The 13413-nt window shown below is 42.0% G+C and overlaps 4 protein-coding genes across 4 annotated transcripts; 1 reads left to right on the forward strand and 3 right to left on the reverse strand.

Annotated features, from left to right (window-relative positions):
* Positions 1–702: 702 nt before the first annotated feature.
* Positions 703–5145, reverse strand: BCR41DRAFT_424576 (hypothetical protein). The gene is made up of 2 exons (XM_022030459.1): positions 3611–5145; positions 703–3431 (listed from the first exon to the last, which is right to left on the reverse strand). The coding sequence occupies exons 1-2, from the start codon at positions 4991–4993 to the stop codon at positions 801–803; spliced, it is 4014 nt and encodes a 1337-aa protein (XP_021878185.1). The 5' UTR covers positions 4994–5145; the 3' UTR covers positions 703–800.
* A 580-nt stretch (positions 5146–5725) lies between these two features.
* BCR41DRAFT_359691 (cytochrome P450) lies at positions 5726–8328 on the reverse strand. The gene is made up of 8 exons (XM_022025230.1): positions 8141–8328; positions 7818–7918; positions 7668–7720; positions 7415–7566; positions 6773–7317; positions 6388–6605; positions 6188–6250; positions 5726–6077 (listed from the first exon to the last, which is right to left on the reverse strand). Exons 1-8 carry the CDS (start codon positions 8285–8287, stop codon positions 5731–5733), a joined length of 1626 nt encoding a protein of 541 aa, XP_021878186.1. The 5' UTR covers positions 8288–8328; the 3' UTR covers positions 5726–5730.
* Positions 8329–9401: 1073 nt separating this feature from the next.
* BCR41DRAFT_359694 (superoxide-dismutase) lies at positions 9402–10404 on the forward strand. Its single transcript, XM_022025231.1, has 3 exons — positions 9402–9602; positions 9923–10120; positions 10251–10404. The coding sequence occupies exons 1-3, from the start codon at positions 9454–9456 to the stop codon at positions 10369–10371; spliced, it is 468 nt and encodes a 155-aa protein (XP_021878187.1). The 5' UTR covers positions 9402–9453; the 3' UTR covers positions 10372–10404.
* Positions 10405–11721: 1317 nt separating this feature from the next.
* BCR41DRAFT_388696 (mitochondrial carrier domain-containing protein) lies at positions 11722–13251 on the reverse strand. Its single transcript, XM_022028029.1, has 3 exons — positions 13008–13251; positions 12276–12679; positions 11722–12170 (listed from the first exon to the last, which is right to left on the reverse strand). The coding sequence occupies exons 1-3, from the start codon at positions 13149–13151 to the stop codon at positions 11738–11740; spliced, it is 981 nt and encodes a 326-aa protein (XP_021878188.1). The 5' UTR covers positions 13152–13251; the 3' UTR covers positions 11722–11737.
* Positions 13252–13413: the final 162 nt, after the last annotated feature.

A 13413-nucleotide genomic window follows, 5' to 3' on the forward strand; every position in this document is an offset into this window, starting at 1 on the left:
ATATTTCGGGAAAGTCGGATAGGACTTTTTATGTTCCAATTTGTCCAGATGAAATGGATGATGACGAGCATTGTGAATCTATTAAACCTAAACCATAATCTTTCATTAATGGTGCGACTCGACGAAAGGGTACATTTAAAATGTCCCTACCTGTATCAAAACAAAGCCATATCCTAGATTTCATGGCAACGGTCCATCATCGCTACTATTTTTTTTAAATATGTAGTGAACCAATTCTTCTTCGGGTTAAAGTGACTACATAGAATTCTCACGCCATTACATCTGTCCGAGAAACAAAACAAAAAAAAAAAAAAAAAAAAAGTCGAATCAAATAAAGGGGTCAGAACTCGCAATAGCCGAGGAATGAAGAAAGCTTTTTTCAGTGTCATGAAGAATCTTCACTTTCAATCCCTAAAAAATAAGGGGTTTCTGTCAAAACATCATCGCGTAGAAACATGAGTAGATCCTTATTATTTACTACTCTGGATAGAGCAGTCATGAAGTGCTCTTTATTCAGTGAATCAAGGCACTTTTCAACTGAGTGTTCACTATACGGAACTATTTTGCTGGCTTAGTTATTCTTGCATTCCCGTAATCCTAAAATACATGCATGGAAAGAATGCTACAGCTACTACTACAAATAACAATATACAAAGATTAAAAAAATAAAAATAAAAAAAAAAAATAAAAAAAAAAAAGGTAGTAAAAGAAAAAGAAAAAAAGAAAGACGAGTAATAAAGTAACCAAACAACCAAGGTAACCAAGCAGGTTCCCTTCTTGGAATAAACACAATGTTCTAGTTACTCAAAAGAGACCCCAAAAGGGACCAACCACTCGCCATCCAACTCAACAACAACCCTTCCGGGCCCACGCGTCTCAGCCAAATGAATCGTCAGTCGCTGATCTCGTCCTGGCTGAATGACTCCAAATGAAGGTGTTACCGTGATACCAGCAGGTCTCAGGATCTCGAAATGCATTTTACGGCGTGATCGATTAAAGAGTGTCACAAATGATTGGACTTCGCCCGCAATACTGGCCGAGAACCGAAGCTCCTTCGGTCGGATCTGCGCTGGGCAGCTACCATCACTACCACTACCACCCAATTCACCATACCCTTCTGCAGAAGGTGGTCGCTCAGAAAGAATTAGACTTCCATCATGTGCCTGTCGAAAATGGTGAGCGTACTGATTTGAGGCCAAGTGTTGCTGTTGATTCTGCTGATGGTAGTATGTATCCTGACGGCGCTGTTGATGCTGCTGTCGCTTACCGTAGTGGCCGTTACCCTGAGTATGAGTCTCATAAGGGCTTCTTTGATCATAGACAAGTTCCTCTGAAAACTCCTCGCTCTGTGCACTGCTTCCACTGTGTTGACGATCCTCATTTCCTATATATTTATACGTGGGGGACAAAGACTGAGTCCCTATCTGGCGATGTAATGATGCTCGGTTGGACGTTCTATTATGAGCTGTAGGCTCCATCTCTGATACAGCACGAGGTGATTTAAGAGAACGTGATGTGGAATTTGGAGCCTGTCCTTTTCTACTGGCAGGAGAAGTCTTAAGCTGTGATTGCAGCTGTTGATACTGGCTCGAACTCAACCTAGCATTCTCAGAAGTTGACGAGTGTGGTACGTTTCTGCTTAGCTTCCCCACAATGTCACCGAAAAACTTTTTGCGTTGCGGGAGAGGCGATACCAAGCTATCTTCGGTGCCGCTTAGTACATTGGTCTCATATGATTCGCTCTCCTCATGCTGAGGTCTGGATTCTCGAGCGTATTTACTCTCCATGGAGTTACGCCTCGAGGCAGTGGTAGACTTCTTTGGCGTTGATAACCTTGCGGATGCAGACAAATGTGAAGTATATGCTGTACCAGGCTGATCCTGGTGGATTTCTTCACGTAAATCTACAATATCTTGTCGAATCTTGGCAAGTTGCTTGCATGACTCCTCCAACGTCGGCACTAGACGATCACCATGGGCACCATAGAGTGATGACCGCTTCGAGCTGAGTCCTGAAGAACGAGGTGATCGAGGAGAAAGGGGCGATGTTAGGGCACTAGAGTCTCGATCATATGATCGACGATGCGTTTGCAATTGCACACTTGATCTCCTAGTTTCACGTGGCTCTGATGAACGAACGACTTGCTTTCGCGGAGTCAATGAGCGCTTGCCTTCCAGTAATGCTGCCTCCTCTGCAGCTCTTCTATCTAACGCAGCCTCTTCTGCTTCAATCTCCTCCAACTCGCGCTGAAGCTGCTTTTTCCTCTCATACGATGAACGACGCAAAGGATCCTTGGATCCCTCTTTTGGACTAGTTGGACCTTCCTTGACTAAACCTCTACCTCTTAGTGAACCTCTGCTGGCAGATTGCTGGAGCGGCTCCTCCAAAGGTACGTCTCTTGCTGATTGCTCGTACATGGAGTTGCGAAGGCCGTTCGGACGAGCCACATTGTTAGGACTAGCTGTCCTAGATATGCTTGGGGAATATTCTGAAGCCGCGATATGTGCACTTATTGGCCGTGTCTTTGCAGTGGAGGTAATTGTGGCTCGTGTTGGTGTGACAGTTCGGGATGGCACTGAGCCACGACTCGTTGGCACCGCTATGGAACGAGGGGGGCTGGAAACGGGAGCAGAGGTCGAAGGTGCAGCTGTCGACATAGATGACTTGTGCGGCAGCCTCGAAGATGGGATAGTGGATGATTGACTAGCCTTTGCTGTTATTGATGCCATTGTGGACGAACCACCTGCTCTTGATGGCGGTATAGAGGAGCGTGTTGCCGCAACAGTAGTTACGCGAGGAATATTGGACACTGATGTTGGCGTAGGCCGTTCTGGAGAACCATCAACTCTGAGCATCTGTGTTGATGTTTTATTGTCTGGTGATGGCGTCTTTGTGGGTAGTTTCGATGGCGGTCTAAGCATGGATGGCTTTGGGGCCTGAATCCTAAGATTACTCTCGCGCTTCTCTTTCATAAGTTCTTGGGCAACCTTTTTTGCGAAAATGGCACCAGGACTCTCCTCCGGCTGAGAATCGTATTCCGGTTCTTGCCAAAGACCATCCAAGATACTACCAGTTGGCTTGGCCTTTGCATTGGATGCCTGTGCCTGTTGATACTCTTGCTGTAAGTTGGACATAGTGCTCGATTGTGTGGCAGGTACCTGTGGCATGCGTAGACTTGTGGTAGGCTGCTGAGCTCGCGGAGTAGATGATGCTATAGATGATACAGCTTGCTTTGGTGGTTGTGGAGGCGTGGTCGGAGCATGTGGCGTAGCTGAAGCAGGAGACGAAGAACTGGCCTGGGAGACAGGTAATCGGGTGCCGCTATTGGGCTGCATTGCCAGGGGCACTCTTCGCTTTGAAATTGCACCAGGAAGAGGTAATTTTGAGCCAGGAGGAAGAGAGATTACACGGGGTTTCCTTGGAATGTTGTTCTATTTTTATATTAAGGGTTGGACACATGGCATACCAAAATGGACATCAATGGTTGAATATTACATTATTACATAATACCACTCCCAAAAAAAAAAAAAAAAAAAAAAAAAAAAAAGATGCGATGAGCAGTAACTACTCTTTTGACGAAAAATGACTGTGGTACGTGGGGTCAACTTACACCTAGGATCATCTTGCCATTACCACCATTCAAGTCAAGCATGGCATAGAATTCTTCCTCTTGCTCATCTTCCTCGTCTTCAGAGTAATACTCATCTTCCTCATCCTCGTCTTGCTGATATAGATCCGCACTGTCTTGGTATCCTACTAGGCCTGTCACATCACTACCAGAACGTTCACTATCAATTGCGCCCTTTGGTCCGAACAGTGCCTCGTACTCGCGCTTTAAGGCTAATGCTGTCGATGAAAGTTCAGACTCGCCTTCCTCTCCGTCCAAATGGGGCTGTGACAAGTCTTGCTCGTCCCCCTCTTGGTTCTCTTGGTCTCCTTGATCCTCTTGGTCATCTTGGCACACTTGGTACTCCTGGCCCTCCTGGCCCTCCTGGCCCTCCTGGCCCTCCTGATTCATTTGGGGCTGCTGCTCTTCTTGTCTTTGCTGGTAGTGTTGCTGGTGCTGTTGCTTTTGTTGCTCCTCGTATGGCTGCAGTCGCTCCCACTGCTTGCGTTTGCCCGTAAGGGATGAGATCTGAAAGTCATGGGTCTCATGCAAAGGCCCAAGAATATCTGTTGGCTTGAGATTAGCCATTAACCGCCGTCGAATCTCCTCATTCTTGAGGTCTTCCCCGTCTTCAACGTACAAATCTTCCAACATTAGATCGCCAGAGATGATCATCTGACCTGATTGCATTGGTTGGCCGCTGCGATGAGATTGAACTCTGTTGTTATTATTACTGTTGATAGTGTTGAGTGATGGTAGTTCTGACAATTCCGCGATTGTTGACAGACGCGCATGGCCACTGATGGGCTCATCATCATGATAGTTGGGAGATGAGGATGTGTTATTGGTTGTGTTGGACTTTGAATTCCCTTGAACGTTCAGTGATTGTTGTTGTTGTAACTTTGGCTGTAACTGCAACTTTTGCTTCTGTTGCTGTTGATGGATTAATTCCTGTTGATAGAAATATGCTTGTTCCTCTTGTTCGTCCAGGAACTCTCCACCTTCAGAGTTATTTTCCTGTACAGGATACCAACCATTCTCGATCTGAAGATAGCGTGCTCCCAACTCATCCTGGGTATCAAGGTCTTGTTTATTGTTCGCATAGGAATTGTGTTGTTGCTGTTGTTGTATATGTGAAAATTGTTGCTGAGTATGGGTGATAGGAAGAGCACTTCGTTGCTGAGAAGGGGAAGATGGCTCATAGTTTTGGCAGGAGACAGAGGAAGGAGCAAAGCTGTCGTTGTCAAGAGAATATTCACGATGATCCTCTGTGCCCGATAGGAGTGAAGTATTTGAGATGTCGCCAACGGGCAAGATTGCCGAGACATCACACTCAAAAGGCTCAGCGGGCTGATCAAACGAGTCGTTATAGGTTGGCCTGTTCATGATATGATGTGTGATATGATAATGATATTGATAATGATAACGTTGATGTGTAAATGTATTACAGTGTGAGCCAATGTTTATGTAGCTGTTTTGGCACCAGCATTATTTGCTATTTGTGATTGTTAATATTATTGAGATTGCTGTTAATCAAAGAGATATGAGTTGAGACTGACGAGAGAAAAAAAAAAAAAAAAAAAAAAAAAGGGGGGTTAAAATAAAAAAGAAAGAGCGATGAGTGAGTGACTTGTGATGAGCATACAAGAGAAGATTGGGAAGGAGAGAGAGAAACAATCGGATTCATAAAAAGTATTCGATTGCAATCAATAAAAGTGGATGGGAAGTACTTCGATGGAAAGTAAAAAGTTTATACAGTCAACAGTTTGTGTTGTTTCTGTATTGCTGGATGAATTGGAAAAGAAGAATCAAGATTTGATTCTCGCAAATCGAGACGACTTTTTATACCTCTTTTTTTTACTAGTGACTACTGTTCACACCATGGGACCATGCGCAAGTTTTATTCTTGTAAAAAAATATAAAATTATAAAATAAAAAAATAAGGAGGGAAACTCATTGACATGCACATGACATACTTTGGACAAAAATCATTTAGCTTGCAACCGACACGTTAAAATCAAACAACTGACGGACGCGTGTCCCCTTTCTCTCTTTTTTTTTTTTTTTTTTTTTTTTTTTTTCCAATTTGTATTTCCACCGTTGCGATATGGAAGGAAACATCTCTATTGCATCAAAGGAGCCTCCATGTCCTTGCGTCTCCTCATCTTAACCACATAGCTCTCGGTCGCAAAGGCAGTGGTTATGAATTGCACATAATCGGTTCTCTGTCGGGGGACGTGCTCAAGCTCATATGTCTTCACGATTGACGCCAGGATCAATCGCATCTCCATCATCGCAAAGTTCTTGCCCACACAATTACGTGTACCTGCAGAGAAGGGATAGAATGTATGGTCTTGCACGGGTGGGAACGGAGATTCATCTCCAGGCAGCCATCGCTCAGGAATATAATCTTTTGGCTGCGGGAAATACTCCTCACTATAATGGAGTAGAGGGAACTGTGCGAGGACGACTTTTTTTTTTTTAAAAAAAAAAAAAAAGTAAGAAATAAAAAAAACAAAATCACTGAGTGCATATATTTATACAAAAATGAAACCTCTTCCTCGATGCTCATGTCCTTACTTGTGTCTTTTGGAATAGTATAGCCACATATGTTAGCGTCCTCATCCACTTCACGAGGGACGCCTTAATGATATAGCCAGAAACACCATGCAAGTCAATTATGGTAGAAGACATAAGCACTCATGTTCATTAAACAAGAAGCTTATTTAACACAAACATATCCCAATTCAAAGCCCTGTGAACAAACATGCTTTCCTTACCAGAGGCAGCAACAGGACGAAGACGCATAGATTCATTAATACAAGCCGTAAGGTAGGGCAGATTCCGGATTTGATCGTATGAAGGTAATGCACCAGCAGAATTGTTAGCTGTCGCTTGATCAATCTCCTCGCGCAGCCTCTCGAGCGTCTTTGGATTCTTGAGAAGATACATTAACGTATTGGTAATTGTAGTAGATGATGTTTCTGAACCCGCAATCCTAACATTGATTCGATCAAGCACGAGTTCGATCATTTAGATTCTACGTGGCAGGATTGAATAAAAAGCTAATCCTAAAGATCTCCCGCGTGTTTTTTTTTTTTTTTTTTTTTTTTTTTTTTTTTTTTTTTTCGTCTGTCATAAAAATCAACAAATCTATGCACTTACAGAAAAACTAGGACCTCAGTATGTAAGGCACGATCTGTTAACTTGCCTGAAATCATGTCTTCATAATCATTCCCAGTCTCTCCGTTTCCACTCACTCGCTCGTTCGCTTGCGCATCAATCAGATACTGCAAGAGATCAGCTCTCCTCCCTTTTTCACCCGCATCCTTTCTTATTTTTACTTGGTCAATTGGGAACTGAAGAAATGAGTAATCTAGGGGAAAGAGCCATCGTACCCACGGGTTAAATGCCTGTTGCATGCTTCTTTTAAGTAATTCGGCCATTTGTTTAGGAAAGGGATGGTCGTCATGCTGGACCATCTGAAATGAATGGCCAAACGCAGTTTCGCCAATGATATCGAGCGATAACCGGTTTATGAGTGAGCAAACGTCGATATGTCCTGGAGGAAGAACTTTGCCTCGCTTGACTGATGTGGGATCTACAAGGATCTCATCGATCGTTTGAATCAACACCTGAATGCACCCATGCATAATAGGCTCTAACGAACGCAAGTATTGTAGGCCAAAAGCGGGCGCCACTAATCGTCTCTATAATACACATTGCAAAAAAAAAAAAAAAAAAAAAAAGAGTAATAAGAGAGTCGTTTTACAACAAATACACGGATAGCTATAGTGTACAACTAACCCTGTTCTTGTGAAAGCTCTTGTCACAGGATGTAAACAGATTGTGCTGATTATACAACTCCATCTTATTGTAGATCTTGCTCTTAGGGTAGTCCGCCTTGACCAAAATATCATGAATAGCGTCCTTGTCCGCAATGGAGATTATGTTTGGTGCTATAAAAAATGGTCAGCGAATATAGGATTATGTTGTTAAAAAAAAAAAAAAAAAAAATTTAGGACCTCTATGTCATTAACCATAATAAAAACACACTTGCCTACACGAACGATTTTTCCGTGTCGTTTATGTGTTGCAGGCAGGAAGTAATGGCTAGATAGTGCATGGCATAAAAGTGTGGCATCCGTCATTTGCTGTCGAAGAGTACACAAGGAAAAAGTATATATTGATATTGATTTTCTGGACTGACCTGCGTCCGGAATAAACGCTAAGAGCCGAGAAAATAAAGGATCCAGAGAATATGGTGCTCGGGATATGGCTTAGTGGATGGAAATAACGGTTACGAATGAACTACAAGGGTATATGGGCCATATGAAAAAGGACAAAGACGAGTGTGAGTATATTAAATGAAGCCTGATGATGACCTATGATACAGGACCAAGGTTCTTTCCTCGCCATCGGCTCACGTAAAATGACAGCAATTTTTGTTCTCCACATGCTCCACATGCATAATTTGCATGTCCCACAACTGCAACTGTGGCCAAAGATTATGTCGCCCCTTGGGGTCTATACCTTAACCAGAAAGCTCAAGAATAAGAGCGTTGAAATAATCCTTGTGATGCTTGGAGATCTTTTTAGATCACTCGAGGATCTTGCGTATTTTTTGATGAATGCATTCAGTAACGCAGGGGAGGTTAATGGCTTTGATAGAATGCCCATGAATGTTAATGTTTAATACTCGTTTTTTTGGAGAACAAAAGAGGAAAAGAAGAAGGTATTTAAACAAGCTTGGGTCCTTCATCCTTTATTGCTTCTCATCCTAGTCTCGGCTGGGCAGGTTAAACCAGATTTACTCACCCTTTTTTCGTTATTGTTGCACAAATGTACCTTCTGTCTCTTCGAGCCGAAGTCACGAGCTGTGCTGTAAACATGAATTTATCAACATTACTTGGCAATTGACTCTTTGTTATTTATCTGAGACAACAATTATGTGGAAAAGAATATGATGTGCCAAGACCGATACCCTACGGTTACTTGCCTTGTCAAGACCAGGTGACAAAGGCGATAGTCTGCCGTGATCTTGGCTGATGGCTGCTTAAGCCACAGGAGACGACATTTGCGCTTTCAAAGTGTGGAGTAGAGGTGAACAATTGGAATCATATGGATAGGAAAGTGAGTGAGAAACGTTTCTTTATTGATCACCTCCTACTGTTTTAAATGATTTAAATAGAGTGAAATTATATTATATACTTACACTACCTAAATGTGACTGATACGGTGTAGACCGCAAAAGTGATCTTTTTTTGACATATTTCTCATTCTCCATCTGCCTCTTATAAACTTTTGTTCACACTCTACTTGCTCATTCACCTGCTTACAATTGCTCCTCAGGTGGACTGAAATGATCTGGGGGAGAGCATTTAAAATTTGACTCTTTTTACGCGAAATGTACCATCCTTTTTTCTCATTCCTCGTTCGTTCTCAATTTAAAAGAGACCTCCAGCCAAAATGTCAAGTTTGGTCCCAGCCTGAGAGAGAAGTATCTGCAAGAGCAAGCCACATTTGCCTTTCAGTATGTGCATGTGCACATGAACTTCGTCCTCAGGCTGACGAGCCTAGTCTTCCTCTCTTTTCTTCTCGCAAACCAAGCCTCTGTGCATTTTCTAAACCGAATCAACCAATTAGAGCATAGATTCCTAATCGACTATGACGTTTTTTCTTTGACAGTGCAGATCGCAGTCCTTAGCCACATTGATCCAACATTGAAGATTAGAAAAACCTTTAAATATTGCGCAGACTCCCTCCATCGCGTCTTTCTTTTTTTTTTGTCATTCTCATCACCACTTTTCACTACCCTCATCTCCATCCAATTCACTACTTTCATCATGACTGTTAAGGCTGTCTGCGTCTTCCGCGCCAACGACAAGAACGTCACCGGCACCATCCACTTTACCCAGGAGAACGAGGCTGCTCCTGTTCACGTCCAAGCCGAGTTGGGTGGCCTCCCTCAAGGCAAGCACGGATTCCACGTCCAGTAAGTCATCCACCGCCTATGTACAAGTACTTTTTTAGAAGTATTATTTATTTTATTTCGATCCATTTGATTGAAAGAATATTATGGAATAAAATATTGTTCATGTACAACCTAAGTAAATTCAACAACAAAAATAAAAAAAAGAGAGAGAAAAAGAGGGAGACTTCCAAAGTATCATTTGGTGCATAATGAAGGAATAGACGCGTGAGAACGTTTCTCTTGTATGCCGTACTTTCTTCGTCTTCTCCTTTTTTTTATCTCTCAAGCATTATCTGTGCATTGACTCCTTGTTCTGGAAATATTCATATTTGATTTTTTAGTGAATTCGGTGATAACACCAATGGATGCCTGTCTGCTGGCGCCCACTTCAACCCCCACGGCCAAACTCACGGTGCTCCTGATGCTGCCGTCCGTCATGCTGGTGATCTCGGCAATGTCACTGCCGATGCTAATGGCAAGGCTACTCTTAACATCACTGACTCCCAGATCAAGCTCATTGGGCCTCACAGCATTATTGGGTATGCTTTTTTTTTTTTTTTTTTTTTTTTCTTACATACATGTTGTTAATCTTTGAATAATTGAAGTATCCTAAGTATTGATATTTCCTTTTTTTTATTATTTTTTTATTGAACTCTTTTGGTTCTCTAGCCGCACTATTGTTGTCCACGAGAACGAAGATGATCTTGGACTTGGTGGACACGAGCTCTCGGCTACCACTGGCAACGCTGGTGGTCGTCTTGCCTGCGGTGTCATTGGTATTACCAAGTAAATTTCTTATTCTTCTTGATCAACAACAACAACGAAAAAAAAAAAAAAAAAAAAAAAAAAAGACATCTTGAAGGAATTTTTTTAGAGCGAGAAAGAAAAACAAAAGGTGCTGTCGACTCGGGTTATGTGTTGAAGGAAAGAGAAATTATATCAGCGCGATTATTTTCGTTCCTTCAGAGTTTTTATCATATTCACCACATTCGTCCGAAGCTCTTCATCTCAAACTTTTTTGTCCTCTTTTAAAAGAATCTTTCTGGAACTTGTACATTTTGTAAAAAGTAAAATAAAGCTCTTGCATACTTTATGCTAATTTTTTTAGAACTGCGCAGTGGGGTACCTTGCTGTGTGCAGAAGAGAAATGGTACCATGCTAACCGCATCTTTTTATCACGGGATTCTATGGAACCCTTTGGGATAAGATCATCAAAGAAGTGTGATTCGTTTTAATCGTGTCACGCGTCGTATTTGCTTACCCTCAGTGTCTATGCTTTTATGTGGGTAATTTCATGTTTTCTAGTCAAAGCGATAGTCAGATAGAAAGCTGGTCAACCAAATAGGGTAGGGGGAAGAAAGAGACATCGTCATTTGAAGCATGATAGGCGCCAAAGGTTGAAATTAAGGCCTTGGGGCTATAGAAACCAAAAAAGTGTGACCATGGGCTAGAAGATTGCTTGAAAATCAGTAACCAGAGAAGATTTTTACTTACTACAACAGACCTTGACCAATGATTGGACATGAGATCGATACCAAATAAGTTGCCATTAAGAGACTGAGAAAGTTCTCATCTTTCTACTATGTGATACTCGTAGAATTGTGTGATTGCAAATGACAAACCTACTATTGCTCATCGATTCTGCGATCAGATCACCGCAATGGGTTGATCTAGTAAGCCAACAAGTAGCTCTTGGATAGAATAATTACCTCCCATAGAGGACCGGTACCAACCTTGCGTGCTGCTACAAAAAGAAAATAAACCTCTCTTCTGGATCAGGATAGAAAACTTTAGCAACTAAGGTTGAGTCATCGAGTGTGTATAAACATTAGTCTGTACTTTGAATTTCCGAGATTTTTCTTATGCACATGTTTATGATGGTTTACTTAAGCTCCTGCTAAGAGCAGATAATTCTCCTGCACAATATACTGTATCAAGCTACATGGATATGACATATTTATTTAACAGAGAAAAGCATGGATATAAGAAGTGTGGATGGTGAATGACAGAATATGTATAAAAAAAAAATTGCCAGGCATTTCGTCTAAAAAGAGTTCTCCCTGTTACTGCTGTAAAGGATTGAATTACTTTTGCCTTTCTAAATAACTTTCTTTCTTTCTTTTTTTTTTTTTTTTTTTTTCCTCTCAACTCATTTTTTAGGCTTGCTTGACGGCAACAACATTGCCGACTTGAGTGATGCCCAACTCCTCAAACTTGCGATGGAACAAGGGGATCAACTGTTGAGCAATCGTGAACGAGAAGACCAACTTGGGTCCGACAACCAAGATCTTTGGTAACAATCCTTTAAAGAAAGCACCAAAGCCTTCGTTACGAACCATTTTCTTAATAATGCTTACACCACCCTCTGGGTTATCGAAGTTGCGATTCTGGATTCGAGTCTTGACTACATCTAGGGGTGCTGCCACAGTGATAGAAGCAACCGACCCTCCAATCGAGGCGCAGAAGTTCTGGAAGAATGTAGCCTTGCTATAATCTTCCAATCCAAAAATCCATTCTTTAACGAATGCGCTTCCTCCAAAGAGCGCAAACGAGCCAGGGGCATTACGACCAGCAGTCCAGAGGGCACCTCTGCAAAAAGATAAATATCAAACAATGTATTATTAGCATACGCTGTATATGTTAATCTGGAAAACTCGACCAGTAAAGAAAAAAAAAAAAAAAAAAAAAGCCTACCTGTACAAGCCCATTCCCTCATCCGCAACAATCTTCATGACGCCACGTCCACGGAAGGCCTCAGGGTTGGTCTGCCTCTTGATCTTGAGGACATCAAGTGGCAAAAGGGCAATCTCACCAATGCCGACCAAAGAACCAGCAGTAGCATGCATCATGGTCTTGCCAGTCTTCTCTCCAAAAACGCCATTGAACGAGCCCTTGAAGTTACGATTCAGGTACTCGTTCACAAAGGGCTGGCCACCGAACTTGTACACACGCTGCATGATCTTGTATCCAGCAGCGAAACCAAGACCAGGGAACAAAGATGCATACTTCTTCAAAAATGCAGCATTGGCGGCATCCTTAAAAATGACCTTGTTGGTGTTGGCCAAACCGACGTTAAAAGGTTGACCAGACACGAACAGCTATCATTTTCAACCAAAACAGAGATGTAAGTCGATTTAAAATCCTATTCAACACGCACAAAATAACCTGATCAAATCTTCCAGGGTTCCTGAAAGTTGCTTTTGCTCCTTTAAACAATTTAATGAAGTTCTCTCCTTCTTTCCACTCTGTCCTGTTCATTATCCAGATTCCTCCTGTATATTGTTCAATTGTACTCCAAAGACAAAAAGCAAAAAAAAAAAAAAAAAAAAAAAAAAAAAGTGAAAATATCATGAACGATATGATAGAAAGAAAAAGGAAGGAAGGAAGGAAGGAAGGAAGGAAAGAGGCGAAATAAAGTTTACTTACACGAGTCTGGTTGCTCATGAGGCGCTTGGCTACAGTGTCTATGGGGTGGAAGATCATTAGTTCGAGGAATCCCGAGGTTCCGGACCCGCAGAGACGGGCGACACCCGACTCCGAGTGCTTGCTTTTGGAGGAAGGAGGCGACATTATTTGTTATGTGTTTCTCAAATGAGCAAGAAAATGGAGAGAGCGGGGTGTTGCGGAAATGACCTTTCGGGAATGCAGAACAGGAACAAAGAAAAAAAAAAAAAAAAAAAAAAAGAGAGAGAGAAATAGAAAACTTGAACATTTTTTAAACCCTTGTCGTTATTATCTTCAATCTCTAAATCTTTAATACTCAAAGGCTTTCCGGTCTATATCCGTGCAAGATCAATACCGATAATTGACATTCCTTGATCCTAAGACAATA

Source organism: Lobosporangium transversale, assembly GCF_002105155.1.
Source record: "Lobosporangium transversale strain NRRL 3116 chromosome Unknown BCR41scaffold_39, whole genome shotgun sequence".
NCBI classification, from domain to species: Eukaryota; Fungi; Mortierellomycota; class Mortierellomycetes; order Mortierellales; family Mortierellaceae; genus Lobosporangium; species Lobosporangium transversale.

Bases quoted from the DNA above. Each gene is read 5' to 3' on its own strand.
- BCR41DRAFT_388696 (XM_022028029.1), bottom strand. From the start codon at position 13,151: ATGTCGCCTCCTTCCTCCAAAAGCAAGCACTCGGAGTCGGGTGTCGCC. The intron at 12,680-13,007 runs GTAAGTAAACTT...TGAAAATGATAG, and splicing joins TCATGAGCAACCAGACTCGT to CTGTTCGTGTCTGGTCAACC. The intron at 12,171-12,275 runs GTAGGCTTTTTT...ATCTTTTTGCAG, and splicing joins GAGGGAATGGGCTTGTACAG to AGGTGCCCTCTGGACTGCTG.
- BCR41DRAFT_359691 (XM_022025230.1), bottom strand. From the start codon at position 8,287: ATGGGCATTCTATCAAAGCCATTAACCTCCCCTGCGTTACTGAATGCA. The intron at 7,318-7,414 runs GTTAGTTGTACA...TGTGTATTATAG, and splicing joins AGAGCTTTCACAAGAACAGG to AGACGATTAGTGGCGCCCGC. The intron at 6,078-6,187 runs GTAAGGACATGA...AAAAAAAAAAAG, and splicing joins TACTATTCCAAAAGACACAA to TCGTCCTCGCACAGTTCCCT.
- BCR41DRAFT_424576 (XM_022030459.1), bottom strand. From the start codon at position 4,993: ATGAACAGGCCAACCTATAACGACTCGTTTGATCAGCCCGCTGAGCCT. The intron at 3,432-3,610 runs GTAAGTTGACCC...ATATAAAAATAG, and splicing joins ATGGCAAGATGATCCTAGGT to AACAACATTCCAAGGAAACC.
- BCR41DRAFT_359694 (XM_022025231.1), top strand. From the start codon at position 9,454: ATGACTGTTAAGGCTGTCTGCGTCTTCCGCGCCAACGACAAGAACGTC. The intron at 9,603-9,922 runs GTAAGTCATCCA...TTGATTTTTTAG, and splicing joins AAGCACGGATTCCACGTCCA to TGAATTCGGTGATAACACCA. The intron at 10,121-10,250 runs GTATGCTTTTTT...TTGGTTCTCTAG, and splicing joins GGGCCTCACAGCATTATTGG to CCGCACTATTGTTGTCCACG.